This window comes from Phragmites australis, chromosome 14 (assembly GCF_958298935.1).
Source record: "Phragmites australis chromosome 14, lpPhrAust1.1, whole genome shotgun sequence".
NCBI lineage: Eukaryota > Viridiplantae > Streptophyta > Magnoliopsida > Poales > Poaceae > Phragmites > Phragmites australis.
Window position 1 is genome coordinate 18,096,747 of NC_084934.1, and position 24,291 is coordinate 18,121,037.

General features: G+C 41.9%; 2 protein-coding genes across 2 annotated transcripts; both read left to right on the forward strand.

Moving 5' to 3' along the window:
• Window positions 1-302: 302 nt before the first annotated feature.
• On the forward strand, window positions 303-6,598 carry LOC133890280 (proline-rich receptor-like protein kinase PERK9). The gene is made up of 2 exons (XM_062330700.1): window positions 303-677; window positions 6,278-6,598. Exons 1-2 carry the CDS (start codon window positions 303-305, stop codon window positions 6,596-6,598), a joined length of 696 nt encoding a protein of 231 aa, XP_062186684.1.
• A 6,157-nt stretch (window positions 6,599-12,755) lies between these two features.
• On the forward strand, window positions 12,756-18,180 carry LOC133890869 (asparagine--tRNA ligase, chloroplastic/mitochondrial-like). Its single transcript, XM_062331490.1, has 15 exons — window positions 12,756-13,162; window positions 13,714-13,782; window positions 13,932-14,036; window positions 14,454-14,561; window positions 15,022-15,159; window positions 15,773-15,850; window positions 16,039-16,116; window positions 16,195-16,263; window positions 16,358-16,432; window positions 16,558-16,641; window positions 16,758-16,844; window positions 17,196-17,291; window positions 17,375-17,449; window positions 17,563-17,689; window positions 17,832-18,180. The coding sequence occupies exons 1-15, from the start codon at window positions 12,830-12,832 to the stop codon at window positions 17,945-17,947; spliced, it is 1,638 nt and encodes a 545-aa protein (XP_062187474.1). The 5' UTR covers window positions 12,756-12,829; the 3' UTR covers window positions 17,948-18,180.
• The last annotated feature ends 6,111 nt before the right edge of the window (window positions 18,181-24,291 follow it).

A 24,291-nucleotide genomic window follows, 5' to 3' on the forward strand; every position in this document is an offset into this window, starting at 1 on the left:
GGGATCACGGGACTCCCCACGTTTTCCTATTTGAGGACATCAGGATGGGATGTGTCACTGGTGTGTTTTGACTGGATAATGCGTGGGTTCATTTAGGGTCTTGTGCCCACGCCCCTGGTATGCGCCGAAAGGAGTCTAGGTCATTAATGTGACGGGATGTTCGTGCGAGAAAATGAGGCGTTACCGTGGGATGTTGCCATGTGTCGGCGGAACGATCGGGATATGGCCACGGGCCCCCAGGGATTAATGGGGGACACCATGGAGTGATACCGCATTGGTTCCGCTTCATCTCCCAAGCGTACATGGCTGCTTGGCCTGGATGTAAAGCTGGGGTCATCCAGCTGGATTTACCACTGCCCCACGAGCAAGCACTTAACCTTGACTTTGAATATGGCATCGTCTTCCTCCTCATCCTCTTCAAAGATGTCGATAATCTCAACTGCTTCTACTGGGGCTGGCCATCTCGGCTGCCGGTGATGGCACTGGTGGCCGTCCTGCTTCCATCCTTGCGGGGTGGACAACTGCCTACTGCTCCTGCTCAACCCCCGCTTCAGGAGACCACGCCTGTCGAGATCATCGATATTTCCGACGATGATGAGGAGATCTACTGGGATCTCCTGAGGAGGGAGAGCGATGAGGAGGAGCAGGCATCTGCAGAGAAGCCAGCATCTTTGGTGGTGAGGGAGGAGGCCAGGAAGAAGGGGGAGGAGGCCCCGACGGTGGCTCCTTCGGTTTCTTCTTCGTCTTCCGATAGCTTGGGAGCCGGCTACCGCATCAGCTTCCATTACGGCAGGCCGCAGATGAGGTGCATACGCCGCTCCATGCGCAGCCCCTGCCAGGATCCGTAGGAGGCGAAGGTAGCCTTCGGGGGAGCTTCTAGTGAAGCCATGGATATCCTGTCTTGCCATTCGACTATGGCCCTGCTGCAGGCCATAGTTTCCTTTTGCCACCTTGTACTCTTTCTCCCCCGAGTTTGGTCTTTCGGGGTCTATCTCCTCCATAGCGGCCTTTATACTGTTGCTTATTTGTACGCGTCCTCCGGATGCACGAGTTGTTAATAATATAATTTGGACCTTTAGGGGTGATTGTATCTCTTTTTGGGCCGAAGTGTATGGGGATCCTTCGATCAGGTGACCGCATGTCTGTGTGCCTTCGTGCCATGCTTCTTGGTCCCCTTCATAGGCGATGGTTGGTTTTTCAGTGACCGAGGTACCGAGACTTCGCATAGATCGTAGCCAGCTTCGTTCCTTCCTGGGGAGAGGTGGCCTTAGGAATCTGGTAGCGGTAGACACGTAGGGTAACTAAGGAGGGCCGAGCAAAGCAGTGGTGACCTCATCATTCCTGGTCATCGCGTACTCCTCGGGTTTGGCGTTGGTAGGGCATTTTTCCAAATTTGTTCCAGATTTCTGACCCAACGAACTCCATCTGGAACCTTTGGGGACAAGTTCCAGAGGTGGTCTGCGACCCTTCAGGTTCTTAGTCGTTGCTTGGCTCCGAAGGCAACCCATCCAAAGCCTGGTGATGGTGTGTCAGAAGCGAGGCCGAAGGCTAGACAGGAGAGGTGGTCCTCGACCCCCTTGGCCCTCAGCTGTTTCCCGGCTTTGGAGGTAATCCGTCCGGATCCTGGCAATGGCGTGTCAGAGGCGAAGCCAAATGCTAGACGGGAGAGGTGGTCCTAGACCCCATCGGCCCTTAGTCGTTGCCTGGCTCCGAAGGTAATCCGTCTAGATCTTGGCAATAGCGTGTCGAAGGCGAAGCCGAAGGCTAGACGGGAGAGGTGGTCCTCTACCACCTAGGCCCTTAGCCGCTGCCTGGAGTGGGCTTTTACTTAATATTAGCATAGTCTTCATAAATGCCGTATGAATCGTGTCTTAGATGAGACTGTAGGGTAATGATTTTACCTTTTACCATACGTTTTTGAGTCACGTGGGCCATACCTCTTCCTGCGGGGAGGGGGATTTATACCCCTTTGGTCTGTTGGCTATGCCTCTCGAAGGCTAGTGGGTTTCTCACCCTCGTCCTCATGTAGTATTTCAGGGAGGCGTAACAGGCTAGCAAGTTTGCTAGGCATAGATTCGATGTACAACGGTTAGCTGAATGCAAACTCTTTGTATGTCATGTATGAATAAATTTGCTATGTGTTAGCTTTGTTTTTTGGCGTTTATAATTTATCGCATCAACGCTTCATTATCGTATCAACTCTTTGCATGTGACCCCTATCTTGGTCCCTTCGCATTCTGCGACTATTAGCGGCCAAGAGGTGCGAGATCCGAGGGTTACTACGTTCTGTTAGGTGTGAGCAGGGAAGAACGTATCATTTACTAACATTTCGATGTGTGATGCCTTATAGTATGGAGGATATGCCTTCAAGATACCGGAGGGATCAGATGATTTTGGCACGGAGACTTTTAGTCTTCAAGGTGCTGAGGGATCACATAATTAAGTTAATTGTTAATGAAGAATAAATGTGTTTATATTAATTGTAGATGGCATACATAAGTTAGATGTATCTTGAGACCCAGAATTGTACGAAGTACCTGAGCGGGGTGAAGCATTTCATGAGTGTTTTTTTGGTGGATATGAAAGATCATGGTAAAACGGTAATGTTTTGTCCACCTCGCGATTGCAAGAATGATAAGAAATTCCCGAAACCAGACAATGTCCATGCACACTTGATCATGCATAGATTTAAATAGAATTATACATGTTGGAACAAACATAGTGAGAAAAGCTTTAATGAGAGAAAGATGAATTGGAGCCTCCATGCCCACAGTAGATCAAGGACTTACACCCGGTGAAATGGATCATGATCTCAAAGATGAGGACATATTAGGTTTCAATGATAATGATCTCGAGGATTTTGTGGAGAATATGGACCAGATGGTACGCGATGTCGAGCGGCATGACGAGTATAACAATGGCGAGTTTGCTAAATTTTAGGAATATGTGTGGGATTCCAAGATGCCATATTATCCTAACTGTAAGGAGAAGTACATGTGGATATTTAGGAACCTAAAGCTTCTATAGCTGAAAGCAATCCATGGTTGGACTAACAAGAGTTTCAAAGCATAGTTGAATCTGTTAAGGGACATGCTACCGGAGGAGAACTTGGTGCCCAAGGGCGTCTAGGACACGAAGAAGATAATTTGTAAATAGAAAAAATACATGCATGTAAGCAGAATTGTATATCGTTTCATGGAGAGTACGTAGAGCTGGCTCAATGCCCCATTTGTGGAACCCATCGATATAAGCGTAGAAATGACGGTGGTGACGGGGATGGAGGCAAGAAAAGTAAAGGGCCTCCTAGAAAGGTGGTGTTGGCAAAAGGAGGCCCACTTGGTGTGTTGGCATAAGGAGGGTCGTAAAAACGACACAATGATACGGCACCCGATGGATTCTACTCAATGGCGATTCGTTGATTCCAAATTTGATTGGTTCGCTGAAGAATTGAGAAATATTAGATTTGCTATGAGCACAGATGGCATGAATCTATTTGGTAACATGAGTACCTCATATAGCACCTAGCTTCTTGTATTGTCGATCTACAACCTTCCACCCTGGCTTTGTAATAAGCAGAAATACATTATATTGTCGATCTTGATATCAGATCCGAAACAACCTGGCAACGATATCAATGTGTACCTCAGGGCTTTAGTCGATGATCTTAAGAAACTCTAGTTAGAAGGCGTTGAGGTTTGGGATCAGCACAGGCAAGAGTACTTTACCTTGAACGCCATATTGTTCGTCACCATTAATGAACTGCCAGTACTTCATAACTTATCAGGTCAAAGCAAAAGAAAAGGTGAAGCTTAACCCCATTGCTTAGATGACACATGCAGTTTGAGGTTGAACAACTCAAAGAAAATAGTGTACATATGGCATCGACTTTTCCTTCCCAGGAAGCGTCCGTACCGAAACATGGATAAGCAGTTCGATGGCATAAGGGAGAAACTATTACCTCCAAGGTATTTCGGCAGGGAAGATGTCCACAATTAGGTTAAGAATATTAATGTTATACTTGGCAAGCAAAAACAATCCTCCAAGGATGATGAACAATTAGGAATGTGGAACAAGAAATCAATAGGATTCAACCTAGAGTATTGGGAAAAATTAGATGTTTGCCACTCTATTAACAACATGTGTGTAAAGAAGAACATTTGTGAGAGTTTGATTGGTACATTGCTCCAAATGAAGGGAAAATGAATGGATCATGAGAACGTATGAGCTGACATTGAAGAAATTGCTTAAGGCCGGAGCTCCATGCATATGATACGGACAAAGGAAAATATATACCCTAGCAGCTATCACTCTCTCCAAGAAGGAAAAAAAAAAAGAATTCTGCGAGTTCTTGTATAGTGTGAAAGTTCCCTCCAACATTGCAAGACTTGTTTCGGTGAAAGGCTAAAAATGAATTTCGCCTTGATGAAGTCCCATGATTGCCATAGGATGATGACGTCACTACTTGCGGTAGTATTAGTAACATCCTCCCAATAAAGGTTCACGAGGCTATCCTGAGCCTGTGCTTTTTCTTCAATGTAATTGAACAAAAGGTACTCGATCCAGACTCGCTGGAGGAGCTAGAAAGAAGACACTTTAAGACTGTATTTTTGATGTGTATTTCCCACCATCTATTTTTGATATCATGGTATATCTCACTGCTCACCTTATGAAGGAGATACACTACCTTAGGCTCGTGTTCCTGTATCACATGTTTTCATATGAGAGATATATGGGAGTTCTCAAGTCGTACGTAAGAAATCGAGCATATCCTGAGGGATACATCGTTTAGTGGGGTCTGTTAATTACATTGACCCAAATAACCCAATTGGCGTGCCTAAGTCTCATCATGAGGGAGGCTCGCAGGTGTAGGGGTCCTAGGAAAGATGCCAATAACTCCTGATCAGAAGGCATACAACCAAGCTCATTTTCTCGTGCTGCAACAAATGAGCGAAGTGTGCCCCTATGTCGATGAGCACAAGCAGATGCTAGTTGAAGAGAATCCAGGGCAGACCGAAGCTTGGGTTGCGAGGCAATATATGCAAAGGTTCATGACTTAGTTCCTAGATCGAATTAGACAATCGAGTACTCCTACAAGTGCTCTGATAAAAAAACTAGCATCGGGCCCTATATACACAATTATGACATATCAAGGGTACGATATAAATGGATACACATTTTACACGGTTACTCAAGATGAGAAGAGCATATGCTAGAACAGTGGTGTTCATATAGATGCTTATGACAATGACATGTAGAGGGGCACATACTATGGTCAAATATTGGAGATCTGGGAGCTAAACTACTTGGAATTCAAGGTAGCCCTGTTTCAGTATCGTTAGAACAGTGGTGTCCATATAGATGCTTATGACAACGACATGTAGAGGGGCACATACTATGGTCAAATATTGGAGATCTGGGAGCTAAACTACTTGGGATTCAAGGTAGCCCTATTTCAGTATCGTTGGGTACATAAGGCAAAGGATGTCACTAATGACAAGTATGGATTCACTAGCGTTGATCTCAAACATGTTGGAAACTATCCTGAACCCTTCGTACTCGCTAAAGATGTTCACCAAGTCTTTAATGTGACTGACACAACAAAGAAGAAATGCCATGTGGTTCTCACTGGGAAAAGACGCATCGTTGGAGTTGCAAATATCGTTGATGAGGAGGAGTTCAATCAATTCGATTAAATCCCCCCTTTTGCTACTACAATCGTAACACGCCTTTCACCGACCGAGGAAACTCCATACCTGCGCTTCGACCATAACGAAGGGATCCATATTAAGAAAGCATGAAAACGACGAATTTGAATTTGAGTGTCTAATTTGTAATATTAATATCACATTTGAATTTATATATATTAAATTCGTAATATTAATGTCAAATATGTAATATTAATATGTCAAATTTGAATTTTAGGTTTCAAGTTATTTGAATTTTTAATGATAATTTCAAATTTGTAATACTAAGTGTTTGCTTCCACATAACAATTTATGAATTTGAACTTGATAGATTTCTATCAAAGAGATAGGTGACGGGTCATAAGTAATAGGTGACGGGTGAAGAATATCACCCGTCACCTATATTATTAACCCGTCACCTATTATAATAGGTCATCCTTCACCTATAACTTATAATAGGTGACAGTTCAATATTATAGGTGACGGGTGACAATCTTCACCCGTCACCTATGACCATATATATATATAGCAAGTCCCTGCGCGTCCTCCTCTGTGTCAATTTGCTTAAGTCATTTTCCGTGAGAACTCGCTAGGGTTCGCCGCCGCCTGTCTCCATCGTGCCTCAGAGCCCCCCATTGCCTCTTCGCCGCCCTCCGCCCTATCCTCTGTGTGCCGCCGCACTTGGAGCACCACCTCCCTTGTCCCCGATGCACCACCTCGGCCTCCCCACACGCCGCCCAACCTCCTTGTCCTCGACGTGCTGCCCCATTCTCCCCACGCATCGCCCGGCCTCCTCGTCCCCGATGCGCCGCCCCAGCCACCTCATCCCCGATGCACCCTGGCCTCCCCACGCACCACCTCCCTCGTTGTCGCCGTCAAGCCCACCAGCACCACCGTCCACTGCCGCTGCCTAGCTCGACGTCGCCCGCCCCTATCCAGTACTCCAAGTACTTCTTCCTCCTTCCCCTTCTCCTTCTCCCTTCACTGGTGTCGTGTCTTACCTCGATTAATTTTGCTTTTAACTGAATCTCTCTATGAGTATTTTGGTTCACTTCTCCTTTACATCTCCCTATTAATCTGGACGGCTTGGTTTAGGTGAAATGTTATGTGATGATAGTAGTACATTGAAATTGGTTTGAATATAAAGGTATTGAATATAATCAAGAGCCTGAGCCATCTAACTTGTAAAGGTGAAATGCTCATGTATTTATAATCAACAACATCTAGTAAAGCCATCTAACTTGTAAAGGTGAAATATATGCACATCTAATGTTATAGTTATATATGCACTATAACTAATTCTTAACTGTAGTTTAGTACAGTTGGTACTAGGGGACCATGGTGTAATGCAATACATTGTATCTCTAGATGATACTTCAAATTTTATACAGTGCAGCTTACTTAAAGAAATTATTCAGTGATGGCACATATATGTATTGAAAGAACATGTACTAACAATCAATTGGATTGTTCATTGAGGGTAGTTTTTGAAGGACTAGGAGTTATTCAGTTAAGGCCAGCGCTAATCTGTGGTTCATATAACTTTGCAAAGGGATGATACTTTATGTCCTTCAATTTGTGTTTCATTACAAATGTGCAAGAATATAACGCCACTGTTTAAAGTTGAAAACACAGCCAACATAATTGACACAGCTACCTAGGTGCATACAATGCATTGCTTCACCTCTTCCATCATTGATCCACACTTTGGTTTGTACTCTTCCTATTCCTGTGTGCTCCTTTCACATTGCCTGGCTTTTTTGAAAAAATGTATGCACCTTTGTTATTCTTACTCACACCTATCATCGTCGTCACATTATAAAACTAAGCTATGGAGATAGTGAGTAGGTTAATATGCATGGCTAGAGGCTTATAGCTTAGGTTTTCGATATATAGGCCGTTCTAGAATCACTCCCTCTAATATCAACAACATCTAGTAAAGCCATTTGCTAATGGATTTTGTAGCGATTTGATGTGTGGTCTTACTTCACATACTCATGGGATCCCTTCTCCCATCTAGCAAGCAGCTTGTGAATAGCTTTGTCAGTTGCAAAGAAACACACACACACACAGACCTCAACTCCAAAGGATACATATAAATCCGGATGATATACACATATACTTTACGTGGCTAGATAGATTTATATATTAGCTTGATTCCTATTCATAACCTTGATTCATTTTATTTCCTCTAAGAAACCATGGAGCAGAAGAGGACTGTCACCTCTGAGAAACAAAAGCGCAGAGGATGCTAGCACTAGAGGCCGCCCCGGCACAAGATGGGGTGGGTAGGAGCCCAAGCCCGCACCCGACATCCTCCTCTGGAAGCAGTGAAAGCTAGTATCACAACCTAAGCCCTGACCTGTCACCGATGCGGGAAATCCGACGTTGAGAAAGTGAAGAAGAATACAATCCCACCGAGGAGGTATTAATATGAGTCAATGCATTTTATACTTGTTGAATAGAGGAATATTTTTTGTTTATGTCAACTCTCCTTGTTTTCTCTCTAGATGGCGGAAGTGTAGTCTCCAAGTTAGAAAGCTGGTAGTGATGCACAAGCCCGAAAGGCAAGGTCACAAACATAGTGGCCAACGAATAAGATTACTATCACAGGAATCGATGCTACCAAGCTGCCTACGGAGGAAAAGACCCTGAATAGATTCTGGAGGGTCGCAGGGTTTATTGCTCGAGAGAGGGTGCCAATAATGACTAAGTTCGAAGACCTCAGTGAAAAAGGTAAGAGGGACTTGTTTGATAATGTCGTCAAAGAGTACCTGGAGTACCTTGGAAACATGAGCGAGCGACAAATGATCGTCGTGGTCAATGCAGCAATGAAAGCGATCGCAAAACTTCACCAAAGCTTTAAGAGCAAGCTTGTGAACCGGTACTTGACTAAAGGGGTGGGATGCTTTTGTGCAAATGAAGAGCTCAGAGCAGTTCAAAAAAGAGGGTGAGGAGAAGAAGCAGCTTCGGGCTAGGAACAAGCATAACCATAGGAATGACGCAATTGAATACACTGGGAAAAGGGCCAAATGGTAGGTAGAGGATGAAAAATTATCCAGAGAAGGTCGTGAAAATCCTTGGTTCCAATTCCTGGGACGATCACGTCATATTTGAGTGCAAGGGGTGAGTTGTCTGAAAGCAGGGAAATCACATTCAGAAATAGCGAAACCTAAGCAGTCGCGGAAAAAGTAAAAGAAAAGGTAGCCGTATCCAGCCAAGGTTTTTTCACCAGGGTGAACATGATGTTCTCTCAGCGGTGCTGGAAAACCGGGAGCACCTAGGTCGAGTGCGAGGTATATCCAATTCCCAAGGGTAGAAATATGGCTTTCTCAAAGACCTCGGGATGTACAAGAAGAGGAAGAGCTCGGGTGTAGTGGACGTGGATGCATTGACACAGGATATCACCCGAAAAGTTTATACAACCATCATGGGGCAGCTGGCAGCAAAGGGAATAGATATTTCCATGCCACAGGAAGCTAGTCCCGGAGATGTAGGGAAGAGTAGCTGCGCCTCCAAGGAGATCGAGCAACAAGTAGCTGCTGTTGTGACTGAGCCGGATACGATTGACCTGCTAGAAGGGCCCACACCCTGCAACCTTGTAATCAGGCTTAGCGGGTATCTCATCGAGGTTGCAAGGGGTAGGTGCTTCTAAACATCTGTATCTTACATCGGTCCTGATACATGATGGCTATGCTGTGGTTACGGTGGACATGGTACATAGTAATGTCACTGATCATGTGTTAGAGCTCCCCCCCCCCCTAATGATGAAGTCACAACTCTGGGTGAAACTCTTCATCAAAGGATCTAGTGGAAGAGGGGCGACAACATGGTCTCCAGTGCATCCCAGTATGGACGAGCGTCAAGTGCACCGCTATCGCGCCCCTCGCTTTCATAGAAGGCAACCTCCTCCAGAGAAACCATCTTCGCTGCATTCTCCTTCGCATCCGGTAGCCTTGCTTCCAACTCCAATGTCGTCTCCTCTAAAGAGCCAAGAGAAGAAGGAAAAGGAGGTCAAAAAGAAATGCTCTAGAAAACACCTTCCGAATAGGTCAAAAGCCATTGTACATGTGAAGAAGTTTATGGACATCCAAACGAGCAAGTCGCTTTTATTCGTCCTAAAAGTCCTTCCACAAGCGAGTCAATAGGGTGCTGGCGGAGTAGCGTGGACACAAATCAACACGAAACTCCAATATAGGAAGCCCATGATAACGGTAGGTGGCCTAACGAGGACGAAAAAAGCATATGTCGACATGTATAATTACTACATGCATACGCTTCTGCAAGAGTGGCTGTGGCTTCAGGCAGTGAGATAGCCTCAAGAGGGCGTGCACAATTCAAGCCCAGAAGCAACCTGCTTGCTTCCTGTTAACAAGTAACAACAATGAGTTGACAATATCGATTAACTGAACCTAATGTCATCAAGTCATCCTGGCAAAATGCTTCAGGTGGAAAAAAAAAAGAGTCCCTGAATGCTAAAATAATGGTTCACACCCCTTCCATATGCTTAGTCTGGAAAAAGTTGGGAATCATATCCTTATTGACAAATGGTGTGTCTCAAGTGGGCAACGAGCTCAACAAGGTTTAGTACTTGACAATCTGCAACCAGACCATAATTAAACTTCACAGCCTCTGATCTTGTCGATTAACTAACAGCACCTCTGACTAGAGAGGAAAACACAAATTTTATTGACAAATGGGTCGAAGTAACACACAGCTAGGACAGGCATGTAGTTCGATCAGTGTTATTATGAATGGTACAAGCCTACACGAAATATTTAGAAGTACATCTCTAGTGAAGAAAGTGACCATTTGACACACAACACAACTGCTTTTTTTAGACCAGGACTCTTTATCCCGCGTTAGTTGGACGCCTCAACAGGTCTTTAAGGGACGGAGGCTCGAACCCCCTCAGATCATTCCCACTTTGGAGGTTTTGCCATCAGGTTACCTGTCCATCCGCACAACACAACCGCTTGATCTTGCAGAGAACCGCCGGAATTGTTCACAAGGTCCATCCGATTTCTCGATTTTTTTTTTTTCAGTTTCCCACAATGGAATGCGCGCCGCTCGTACGGCCGCCAGCAGATTATTCTTTTCAGACTGTACTTTCTTCTCAAAAGCAATTGGTACCGGTGATTCGAGATCACCAAGAAACGAGGGCGACGACAGGGCGAGCAGAACCAGCGACATGTGAAAGAATCTGGGCGGCGGAGGAGCCACAGAGAGAGAGAGGTATCTTGAAAAGCTCGGGGGAGAGGTTGGCCTCGAGGAGCCTGTGCAGGGACTCGTACCCGCCAATCGACCCCTCCGCCGCCTCCTCCTGGCTTGCCGTTGCTGCTTGCCATCCTGCTAGCGCACTCGAGTGCGGTTGGCTCACTGATGCTTCGTCGACTAGTGATATTCGGATTGGCTTCTCACTTCGTTAGATAAAACTCATCTGGCGTGTGTGATGCTTGCCATCCTGGAAGGATCACGTGTGTGATCTTGCAGGACCGCCATTAATGTATATATAGTTACTGCAGAGAATTTATGTACGGGATTTTCTAATCGAAAATACAAATCATCTTATCTTATCGTCAAGGACAATAAGATTATCAATTCTTATAAAAATATAATATTAAAAAAAATAGGTATTGTAAGTCTATCTCCAATGGTCGAACTATTGTCTACTCCACCGTAGATTTTTTTGATAGAACCGGAGGGGCCACGCACCTACTAGTTACTATATATTAAGAATATACAATGAAAAGAAAGAAAACCAAAACACAAAACAAAAATCATCTGATCGAAGTGAGCCAAGTATGCATTTGCTGTTTGTTCTAACCATGCACGTGCGTCTCACACGCAAATTTTTATATATCTACGATTAGGATATCAAAAATAAAAATAAATTATATAGTAACTAATATATAGTTAAATAGATAGTCACATACAAATATAATACACTCAACAATTTTTCGTACACGGGAAATGTCTACACATTCGTTCTGGCAGGGCCCTTTGGACGGCAACAAGCACGTCGATTATTTCCATATGCAAAAAGGAGAATATATATAACTGACTTGCTTAGCTGTCAATTGCTCAACGAGGCTATATAATTGTTTCTCGAGACCTTCTCACTCTGGAGTGTGTATGTAAGAGAACTGACAAGTAAGATATGTAGATTAACATAAAATCATAAAGAAGTTTCCATGGGTATAACTGCACATAACTTAACCACAAATAATAGCTGCTTTCCAGGTTATACTTTGGTAGCCCATCACAAGCTTTCATAGAGGAGCCATATCAATTAGGCAGAACTAAATTTGTTGACGTTTTAAAATGACAAACACCCGGCCAGTTTGCTTTCACAAATTTTGATCAGATCATGTATGAGTGATGCTTCTGAATAAGTGATTGCGCTAGGCAAAATCAGAAGCAAAACACAAAAGACACCAAGTACAAAGTGAAGAAACACCATAGTAATTGAAAACTAGGTGGTTCATAGTAGCTATGCCCTGTATGATAAGATGAAAAGAAACTGGACTAATACATATTACAGACCGTAAATTCATGTATTACTAGCTGTTTGTGTATCAGCATCAACCATTAGCTTATGTCACCACTGGATCGGTCAATTAAATTGCAAGAACAATTCAAGGCGAGCCAAGGAAAAAAAAAGATCAGCCCTAAAGAGTCAATACTCAGTATAATCAACTATATGACAGCACACCAATTTATGACCGATGGAGTATTATTTTTTATTTGATGGTGGGTCTCACGTAGATATGCATCCGATGGAGAAGTTTGAGAATAAACCATCGTAGAGGACATAAAGCTTGGTTCGAATCAAATTGGCATGAATACTGATTAAAAAACAATTTTGTTGTGGATGCTCTAATATCACTCTTACGTTTTCAATCTACGTAATTTTTTTTACATCTTCATTAAATAAAAGCTAAGAATGTTTTGCTAGAATAATCTTTACATGACATATATTTTGGATGGAATAGTAAAAACGGAAGGTGCTCCCATAGGAATACGTCAATAGCCTCAAGAGGCGTATTCCACTGTCGACTATAAACGGACGGCTCCCCTATGCGGAGGAAGCAGATAGGCCGCCGCGATAGCTTACAGCCCCGACCTCCGCCGCCTCACTGCTGATGGCGGCGGCCGCCGCCGCTGCCTCCCGGTTCCTCCGCTTGGCCCCGCGCCGGCTCGCGAGTCCGAAACTCTCTCCGCTCGCAACGCTCCCCTTCCCGCACCAGACGCCGCTCGCCGCCACCTCGGGGTGGCGACGCTTCTGCGCCGCCGCGCAGGCCTCCGCCCCCGCCACCGCGTTGGCAGGGGAGGCCGTGGGGGAGTTCTGGAAGCGGATGCGGGTGGCGGACGTGAAGGGCGGGGAGGACGAGGGCACTGCGTGGGTGGGGAAGCAGCTCGCCGTGCGCGGGTGGGTGCGCACCTGCCGCGCCCAGAGGACCGTCACCTTCGTCGAGGTGAAAAACTTCCACCGTTTTATTGTTTTTGCTATAGTTTCAATGAACTGGGTGATGCACGTGATGAGCTACATTAGCAGAATTTTGCTTTTGTCGAAATGTTGACGTTATCAGCTTAGTTAACTTGGTGATTTGGGGCTCTAGAAGGGTGGAGAAAGGTGCTGTCTTTAGTGCATTCTTGACATTGCTCCCCACTCTGGTGGATGTAGCTATGTGCCTTGCTTTTGGACCAGGGTTTTGAATAGGAGATCAGTTAACATTTCGGCAAGGGTGGAGTATGTGTGATGTATAGTGTCGCATGCTCAAATTGAAATAGCGTATCTCCTTTGCTTTATTAATGAGGACTAGAGCCACCAGATCATAACACTATGCTCATGGGTCAGTTGAACAATTGTGCTTATGCATATGCATGTCATACAGGAATCCATGATACAATAGTAGCTCTTATTCTGTACACATTAGCAGATTTTTGCGGGGGCTTGCTATCCCTAGAAGGAATGGTTATTATTTTTCCTTTAAGTGTCTAATGCATTCTGAAACTTTAACTTTAGGTCAATGATGGCTCTTGCTTGTCCAATATGCAATGTGTATTGACTCCTGATACAGAAGGTTATGATCAGGTACTCTGTTTTACCCATTTAGCAAAGTTTGCAATTTGTTACTTCTCATACACTTCTTATCTTACATTGTTACGTTGCATTGGTTGCAGTTAATTGACATATGGCTATAATACATTTTACTGGTCATTCTTTTCAATGATGGCTGTCAGATAGACTCTGTCACTACTGGAGCATCTGTACTAGTGGAGGGAGTTGTTGCAAACAGCCAGGGCGGTAAGCAAAAAGTGGAGTTGAAGGTTTCAAAGATTACTGTGGTAATTATTTCATTCTGTATAATTTTTTTTAGTTCATGCATTCCTATGAAATGAGAATAGTCTGTAATTAACTAGATTAATGCTAAGATGTCAAGAAATGTCCTTTCGTTTTTTTCATATAAGAGATACAGGGAATGCTTATTGAGTAGTGAGTTAATATGTCTCGTTTGCATGCCAATTACCTATGAGGACAGGTTATGTTCTTTTGATCCTTAGTTGCAAGTTATAATATACACGGCACAGAACTTTGGTTCCTATGATATCTTTAGACAAACTAGCGATGTTAATTAAGCATATGCAATTACCTTCTGTTTGGCAGATCTATAGACCAAGAACTTGCACAGAGTGGGCAAACATATTCATGTGCCTTCATTTCTTTTGCATGTGTTCTAATTTATTTATTTTTACTTCTTGCAGATTGGGAAAAGTGACCCCACATCTTTTCCTATACAGAAGAAACGGGCATCAAGAGAGTTTCTTAGAACTGTGGCCCATCTCCGTCCTCGGACAAACACTTTTGGTGCGGTATGGTCTACGTACTGCTGGCCCGTCCCCCCCCCCCCCCCTCCTGTATTCTTAAGAAATTGAAAAGACGTTTATCAAATGTTATCTTTTTCTATTCTATATTATTAGTTCCCCAGGGTAACTTATAAGTTAGTACACAAGTTGTAAAATGTTTGCCTGTTGCTCAGTTAGTACACAGGGTAACCTATGCAAATTTCTAGGATAGCCAATGATACACTTATAGATGACTTCCTCTGTTTCTCACAAATGTGGGGCACTCAGACATTGACTTGCCAAGGTTATGATTAGGATTATCATGTTAGCAACAGTCTATGCTGATATCTGATCACTCTTGAAAAAATGATATGCAACTTGTGATAGTTTTTCCTGTAAAAGAAAATGAAGTTTTTTGCCAAATATGTTTTTTACCGTGAGTCTTTTTTGTTCTCTAATTATGCAAGTTTCTCGGGTCCTTATTTAGGTGGCAAGAGTGAGAAATGCTCTGGCATACGCAACTCATAAATTCTTTCAAGACAATGGATTTGTTTGGGTATCAAGCCCTATTATTACTGCCTCAGATTGTGAAGGAGCAGGGGAACAGTTCTATGTGACTACTTTGGTTAGTATTTCTTCAATATGCTTCTATAGACAGGCTACTTGATGCAGTTTAGAATTTGATTGTTGTATGGAAAATATTCTGCTCATCTATGTCAAACTGAATCTGCTTTGTCTATGTTTACCCAAAAATCTTGAATGGGCCCTATGCCCTGAATCAGAAACTATTTAGTCCGATCAGCTGCCTGATACTGCTGTCCTCATTTTTGAAGTCCACATGTTTCAATTTTCTGTTATTTTTGGACCCATGTGGCTCATAGAAGAACTTCCCTAAGTCTGGGCCTATCGTATATTTAGTGTATGGAAGTCATAGACACATCCTCAACTGGTTTACTGTTAGGTCAGGTCACATGTGTTATTTGGTAATTAAAAAAATGTATTCATTGAAGTTATACCATAACAGTTATATTAGAATCGTACTATCATTATTCTATATGTATTTTCATCCCTATATTTAACAAGATTCACAATTACTAGCAGCATCTATTATCATTTACTTTACAATATTTTTCCTTAGAATGATAAGTAGCTCTCCATTTTGGCTTCTTGTTTCTGGGCGTTCCTTATTACATTCTGGTTTGAAGGTATTTAATTTTCTGCCCCCTCCTGTAATATAGCTTTCAAACAGTGCTGAAGGTGGTTGCCTAGTCAACGATATTCCTGCTACCAAGGATGGAAGGGTTGATTGGTCACAGGTAACCTTCAGTTGTGATGCCACAATGTACAATTTATTTATATTTAGAGAGACACCAAAGGCTCCTTTCCCCTTGGGAGCATGTTACCTGTGTCATTCTGGTTATATGATGTGCTGCTATATCAAATGTTGTTTGGTTTCTAACAACTATTCAAGTAATATGAATGTTTCCAATGTTACTTATCCTAGGATTTCTTCTGCAAACCAGCATTTCTGACGGTGTCTGGACAGCTTAATGGCGAAACATATGCTTCAGCTCTATCTGATGTAATTTTTGAACAGTTAACTGTCATGTTTGACTGCTGTAATCAGTTTATTATTTCCTTACATTCATTTTTTCTCCAGGTTTACACATTTGGTCCCACATTTAGGGCTGAGAATTCGAACACGGCTAGACATTTGGCTGAATTTTGGGTATTTGAAATTCTTTACATTTATCTTTCGAGAATCCTACATTTTAGAACCCTAAATTCACAGGTTCTTTTGCTGTTTTCTATTCTGAGTGAAGATGATTGAACCTGAACTTGCCTTTGCGGATCTAAACGATGACATGGCTTGTGCAACTGCATATCTCCAGTATGTAGTAGGTGCCCTCTATCAAATTTTGTTTGATGCTTAAGTCTACTGGTAGTCATTCTTTATGCAATTTAGGAAATTTCAAGGAGAGGTGACCTACCTTTAACCTAAATACTGCTCTGTTTCATGCAGGTAAAGTATATTCTAGAGAACTGCAAAGAAGATATGGATTTCTTTAACACGTGGGTTGAGAAAGGCATAATAGATCGATTAAATGTACACCTCTTATCACTTTCTTCTTTTGCCGCATCTATTGTATAGCTTTTGACTCAACGACCCATTCTGATTTAGAGGAGTGCTGAAATAATGAAATCTCTTCTGCTCGCCCCCAGGATGTAGTGGAGAAGAACTTCGTTCACTTGTCATACTCTGATGCTGTTGAGCTACTTCTTGGGTCTAAAAAGAAATTTGAATTCCCGGTAAGGCACTAACGACAACTTCTATGAATAATTCTCATCTTTGTCACAGCAAACTTGTCTGATGCTTTTTTTTTTTTGGCAATTTGGGTTGTATTTACAATTTTAATGGAGATTCAAGTATATACTTTTGCAAATGAAATGTTTATATATGTCTTCACTCTTGAGTGTTGGATGACATATTCATGTTGACCGAGAACAAATGCTGGTTGTTTTGATATGTACAAAATCATTTGTGTGCCTTCAACTTATCCTGAGTTCCACACACCGGTCTTCTTTCCCTGAGCTAGCAAAGGTGAAAGGCAGAATAAGTGACCCGTTCTCTTTTTTTTATATATATAAAAAAATCAACAGGTAAAGTGGGGGTTGGATCTTCAAAGTGAGCATGAGCGATATATCACAGAAGTTGCTTTTGGTGGGAGGCCTGTAATAATTAGAGATTACCCAAAGGTTTGTATTGTTCACCTTTTGGTGTTTGATTGGTTCAGAAAACGAAGTTAGCAGAACTTAAAACTTCTTTTCATTTCTGTTAGGAAATCAAAGCTTTCTATATGCGACAAAATGATGATGGGAAGACAGTTGCTGCAATGGATCTGTTGGTTCCTCGGGTAAGTACATTCAAGCAATACACCATATATAAAATTCTTAGCATATGAATGAATAAAATGGAAGAAAAGCTTTTAGCTATTGCCAATACAACTATGCTTCTATTCAATGTCAGGTTGGTGAACTTATTGGAGGAAGCCAAAGGGAAGAGCGTCTTGATCACCTTGAAGCTCGCTTGGATGAGCAAAATCTTAACAAGGATAGCTACTGGTGGTACTTGGATCTACGGCGATATGGATCGGGTTAAATACCTTAACCATGCTTGTTAAAATAGAGAAAAAGGCTGGATAATGTTATTTTCTCTGTTTTCACTTTGGATCATTCGAACTTTTGTTCTTGTGATGAGCCAAGAGCCATGACAAACTTTTACCTTTTCTGTTGCAGTTCCCCATGCTGGTTTTGGTCTTGGATTTGAACGGCTTGTACAGTTCTCAACTGGAATAGACAACATTAGAGATGCCATTCCATTTCCCCGAGTCCCTGGCTCCGCTGAGTTTTAGCGCCCTGAAAATGTTGGCACATATACTTTACAAGCATTCTTGGCTGGGGCACGAAGACAACCATATGGTGTGTTTGTTCATTGTACAGAGTTGAGCTGACTCGCTGCTAATCTGGAGCAAATCAATTTCGTTGTTTTGTGTTGCTTACAACAAGGATAACGTGAATTAAATCACGATTGTAATTTGAGGATGGGTTTATACTTGTTGGTAATTTGAACATAACAGTTTTGTCAGGATGATTTTGCTCGGTGTCTTTTCACCCATGCAAGTAGCATTTATTGATGTCGATTAGTTGCGAAACGAACTACTTGTAGTTGTTGATCCGCTCTCCACTCGGTTCTGAAGCCATGCAGCCCCGGTCAGGCCGTCGTCGCCTTGGCTCGCGGCGGGCACCGCGCGGAGGTGTGCGTCGCAGCCGTCCCCAGCGCTACCCGGATCAGCGGCCTCCCGGAGGAGCTGCTCCTACAGATCTTTGCCAGTCTCGGCTGCACTCGCGTCCTGCCCCGCCCAAGGATGTCGGCCTCGACTCTCTCGACGCGGCGCTCGCCCAGGTCACCCGCTCCAAGCTGGACCTTCTAGACATAGAGTTTGTTTTTTTTTTCCCTGTGAATTATGAGAATCTGAATTGTAAATTGTAAAAGCAACTCTGAGATGGATTATAGATTGTACCACAATTCAGACCTAAATTGCTATAATCTACTTCCAAAATCTATCCATTTATTCGCATAATCCGATTGTGAAGCACAATTCAAAATCCGAAACAAACATGCCCATAATCGTGAAGGTAGCAGAGGTACCCGGGGGTCGTGTCCCGTAGGCCCTGCACAGCTGGCACAAGAGAAGCTCGCCATCACGCTGTAGTGGGCCCACCTCGAGCCTGAGGCCAGCGAGCTACCTTGCTTTGAGAGGCACACAAGGTTTTCTTTATGGGTAAACAAAATTTATCGTAGTTATCGGTAAACATAATATATTGGAGAAGGTTTTTAAATAATATTATTTTATTTGAAAATTACAAACATAATTACCAAAATGCGACATTTGTATAAATAGGTATATGTCGGTATGTGAAGTGCTGACTAGAGGCATGTCAGTACTCCACGTGCTGACATCATATGTGGCAATAAGCTCGAAGGTTGTCGGCAATCGGTCCTATATTTCATAGAGAATATTCAAAGAAAAAATTCATAACTTTTTATATGATCTCAATAAGATGATCTTTATATAAAAATTGTATCTCTTGATAAGATCTACAACTTTATAATTGAATATTTTTCCATTTAAATCAGTTTATATGACTAAAATATGGCTAGAAGTTCAAGATCTAGTTTTTTAATTTAAAATTTATAAGTATTTTTTGGACATCTAAACGGATTTAAATAGAAAAATATTCAACTTAAAAAATTGTATATTTTGTCTAAAGGCATAATTTTATCATCTTCCTCCGAGATTATATGAATTTTTTTAAATATCATCTGCGGGATACAGACATGTCGACACATAGAGTACGATAGACCACCAGACTCACTGCTACTAGAATGCTAGCACGTGGAGTGCCAATAAGCCCTTTGTTAACACTCCACGTGCCGATAGATAGTTATTTCTATAAATATCAGGCTTTGTTTATTATTTTTGTAATTTTCTAATAAAATAATATTATTTATTTAAAAACATTCATATATAGGATATATCGGAATTAAATCCAATCAAATTCAAAAAATCCGAACAAATTTGGTATGAATTTGCTAGAAATTGTCCCTAATAAATCAATCACCACAAATGACATATAAAAAAAAAGAAATAAGACAATATCATAAATCCATAGTACATTAGATAGATTTGTTACACCGAAAGTAGCGATGTCATTCCAAATGCATAGTCCTTTGTCATGATTAGCAAAAAAATTGAATACAGTCTCAAATGTTACAGGTTTAAACTTTGAAGCACATATCACCAACAAAATACCAAATGAACAATTTGCATTGAAAAATATCACCAACAAAACATTCACACAAGCATATACACCAATAAAGAGTGCCACATATATCTCAAAAAAAAAACATATCAATTCAAAACTACTGCATATATTTTCAGACCAACTTTCAAACCACAAAAACAGATCAATTCAGAAATACTGCACATAATTTCAGACCAAAAAAAAACTGATCAATTCAGAAAACTTTCAGACCAACAACAAGCTGCACAGAACTGATTTCATGTTTTACTGAAGTACAGTTTGCGTGGAAGTAACTCTGCATTTTATTATATTTAATCAAACAGATCCTACTTCAGTACATTAACGACAAATTTCAGACAGCCGCCTTGTACACTAAACAAATCCGACACACTTAAGCTCCACCAAATGGATAAACAATTTCATCCTATACATCAAAATGGACCATACATTAGGTTCACAAAGAATGAGAAAAGGAGCTCGGTACAGGAAACTGAGGAGAATCATTACGAGACTTTAGGACCATAAATTAATCCCAGCGCAAGGAGGCCATAGGAAAAATCAATTCGCCATTTGCCCTTTTCAGCTATCAGGATGGACTACAGAAGTAATGGCAAGTGGAATCCAATTCAATTTCGTGTTTTCCAGCCCATTTGAACACTTGTCTTTTGACCAGTGTAAATTTCAGAAAATACAGAGCACTCACATAAATGATCTACCAAGAACATCCACACCTTAGCATAACCATAAGCAATCAATGGCATGAACTAATCCTTCACCAATCTCAGGATGGAGGATCCAGTTGCCGGACAAGCTCTCACAAATTCCCAACAAAAGCTTCCAAGCATTACAGATTACTGAACAGTAAGTGAAAAAAGAACTCACCTTGTTGCCGATGAAGCGGAGCTCCTCGCCGCGGTCGTTACTCCAGGAGATGACCTGCCTGCAATCAAAAGAACCATAAATATGTAAAAACTTTTGCTTCCGCAATGTTAAACATCTATTTCTCAGGAGGTAGACATGGTTTTTGACTTCTGAGCTCTGAAACAGCCGAATACACACAACCACTGAGCTGACAATCTTATACAGCTTGCTACAGAAAATCGAGCTTGTCCGGCAGCTGGGCAGGCTGAGGCTGTAGTGGGGGACGAGAAGTCGAGAATTCTTGGGATTGAATTGTCGGCGACCTGACTGCAAGAATGAAACGAAAACTTGAAGCCATCAATCAAGCGATCCAAGAACTATAGAAACAGGCCGAATTTAGTTGAGCACCGACCTGGATTGTTCGAAGAGGAAGACGCGGACGACCCAGCTGCTACTACTGCCGTTGTTATCGCTGTTGCTAGCGACCACGGCCTGGGAGGAGGGCGACCACGGCCTGGGAGGGCTGGGCACCGCGACCAGGGATGATGGCTGGGTGCCGCGCAAGCAGAGAGCAGGGAGACGGGAGAGTAGCCGGGAACCGGATTAAGAGGTCACCGGTGAGCAAATACACTTTGCATGGAAATACTGTAGCGATTTTACTGTAGTACAGTACTGTATCAGAACTGTAGCGATTGACCTCGTTGTTTATTTCTAATCTGACGGTTCGTAGCAAGTAAAGTCACGAGAATTGTTCATCCATGACTTCACTCTCTATAGTTAGAGGATCTCAATCCGAATCGCTGAGCGTCTGAGCCCGAGCGTTGCTGTTGGAAAAATTAGAAAATTTAGGGGTGGGGCAGGGGGGGCACAGATTGGGAATTGGGCGGGGGTCTTTTGGCCGGATTCAAAATTTCACTGAATTTTTTTTTGACCGGTTTGGGGTTTTACCGGTCCGCACAGGTAGACCCGAAAAATCCGGTTTTTTGGATTTACCAGACCGCCAAGAGCCTCGGCGTGCACAGACAGGAGCACGTGGTGTAGACCTCGCGTCCACACCCTACCATGTGCGTCTCCTTCCTCGTTTCGTTTTCATGGCTTCCCTGGCTGAACTGTCTTGCATTGCATGTGGTGAATGCTAGCTGTTCGATCTGATGAATTCACTCACGCATGCATATCCTGATCGATATCATACGCAGGAAGACGACCCTGTCCCAGTCCGGAGCATTGTGCAAGCGATCGCGCAGCTTCCAGTGACGGATTCTTGCTGTTCTGGAGCTGAGAATCTGGGCGGCGAAGTGGCACGTTTTTGGACCTCTGGTCTGGTGTCGCATCTGCATCCAGTGATTCGACCAGTTATAGTAAGGCTTAAGGTGTCCATATCACCGCACAAGGTAACCAGTCAATCTGTTTTTATGTACATTTTTCTTCTAGCTCGAACCATCACCATATTCATTGTAGCTTACTTTTTTTCCAGAGAGTTGCATGCCCAGTAAATTGTCCTTGTGACCGCCTGAGAACTGGAGAAATGAAAACATCTCCCTGACAGAGTTGAGAGAGGTGGAGATCAAAGGCTTCCACGGGGAAGATCACGAAGTTGATCTCTTGAAACTTCTATTCAGATGTGCGGTAAGGCTTGGAAAAATGTCCTTGACATTCAAAGAGCAGGACCTACCAAGTGAAAAGATGGATGAAATCGACAGCAGTTTTAGGGTGCATCCTTCTGTGAAATGCTCTGCTAATGTCGACCGACTCTTATTCTAAGTTCCAACGGCACGTTCGCTAAAAAATACTTTACTGTTCTTTTTGTGGTGAGTTGTGCCCTAGACGATTTGTCGGGTGTCGTGGTTGTCATGCGCACTGCGTAATCAATTAGGTCCCATATGTTATATATATTTATATCGCAATCCTCATGAGTTTTTTCGTCTTGCACGAAATACATGTGTCATGTGCCATATTGTTTCTCTAGCTAATGAAGTATAGTCGTGCTTACATACCGCAACAACTGCCTGCAAATATGTTAGCATTGAATACTAAGAATGAGTTAGGGTCATTGTGATTTTCCAGATCCGACTCGATATGGATATTCATATTTTTCCAATATTATTAAAGTCTAGGAAGAAATAGTACATGACTCGTAAGTGCATTCAACACACGTTCACGCTTGGTGAGGTTAGTTATCAGATACTATCATGCACCTCTGATATAATGGATTGTGACCTAGGGTTCACAAATGCATCGGTTACCGTTCGAAAATCGTGGTAACCGATCTTACCGCTCCGCACCGATAATAGAAATCGTTCGGTAATCGAATTTGAATTAAAAAATTAAAAAAAAACTAGAGACAACTCTAATACCTTATGTGAAAAAAAATTCAAAAATAATATTGTTTACATCATATTCTATAGGGAGGAAGTTTGAAAAAAAAAGTTGAAGCGCGCAGCTCATTTATTAACTTATGTTAAAGAAAATCTTAATATGTAAATATATATATTTTTTTAGGACGTATCTTAAGAGGATCTTTAAAATTAGTTTCACTTCATTTAGAATTTTATTAATTTTTTCATGATTTTTACAAAGTTCACAAGCATAAAGTAAATATGTTAAGAAACATCACTGTAATTAACTTTTCATGTATACCATTATTTTTCTTACATAAAGCATAGTATAATTAAACTAATAAAAGTGGTTTCACTAATTTTAGAGGTGTGATGGGTTAGTTATAAATTAATCTAGTTACAACACATTTACACAACCCCGCATGTAACAATAACTATTTCATGAGTTCATGTATTTTTAAAAGACATAGGATCATGTAAGAAGACTAAAAAATTGGTTTCATGATTTTTGGATTAGCAAAGAGTAAACTATGCATTTAATTTGGTTTAGAAAATACATTTTCTCAAAAAATATATTGAACTTTTTATGAGTATAAATATTTTTATTATGTATATCGTATTATAAGGAAATCAACAAAATTTGTTTCATTTGATTTGAAGCTCAGATGAATTAGTTGTTGATTTTATAAGGTTGAGCCACTTTTTTGTTTTTTTTAACTTCACTGAAATTTAAGAAAACCACTCGATAAATCGCTAAAACCAAATGGTTACCCAAGAATTTGAACGGTTACCGAAAATTTGGAAAATGCGAAAAAATCGGTCGATAAATCGCGAAATGCGGTCGGTAACCGTAGCAACCTGATCGATTACCGTTTGGTCGATTCAGACCGAATTCTTGCCGAATTTTAAATTTGATCGAGCGAATTTTGAGTGAATTCTCACCGAATTTTACACGGTTATCGCGGTAACCGTAATTTTTGGGTAACCGCCGGTGAGCGATTTTTGTTGCCAAAACGAATTTGTGAACCTTGTTGTGACCATGCATACAAACCATTAACTCATACATTAGCTTGATAAGCTATATTAGTGGTTTGATTCCTGTGCATACTGTACTCAGATTGTTTTATCAAAATGTTACAGCATCTTTTAAATGTGCAGTGTAATAAAATCTTGAAATAGTTGTGCCTTGATAC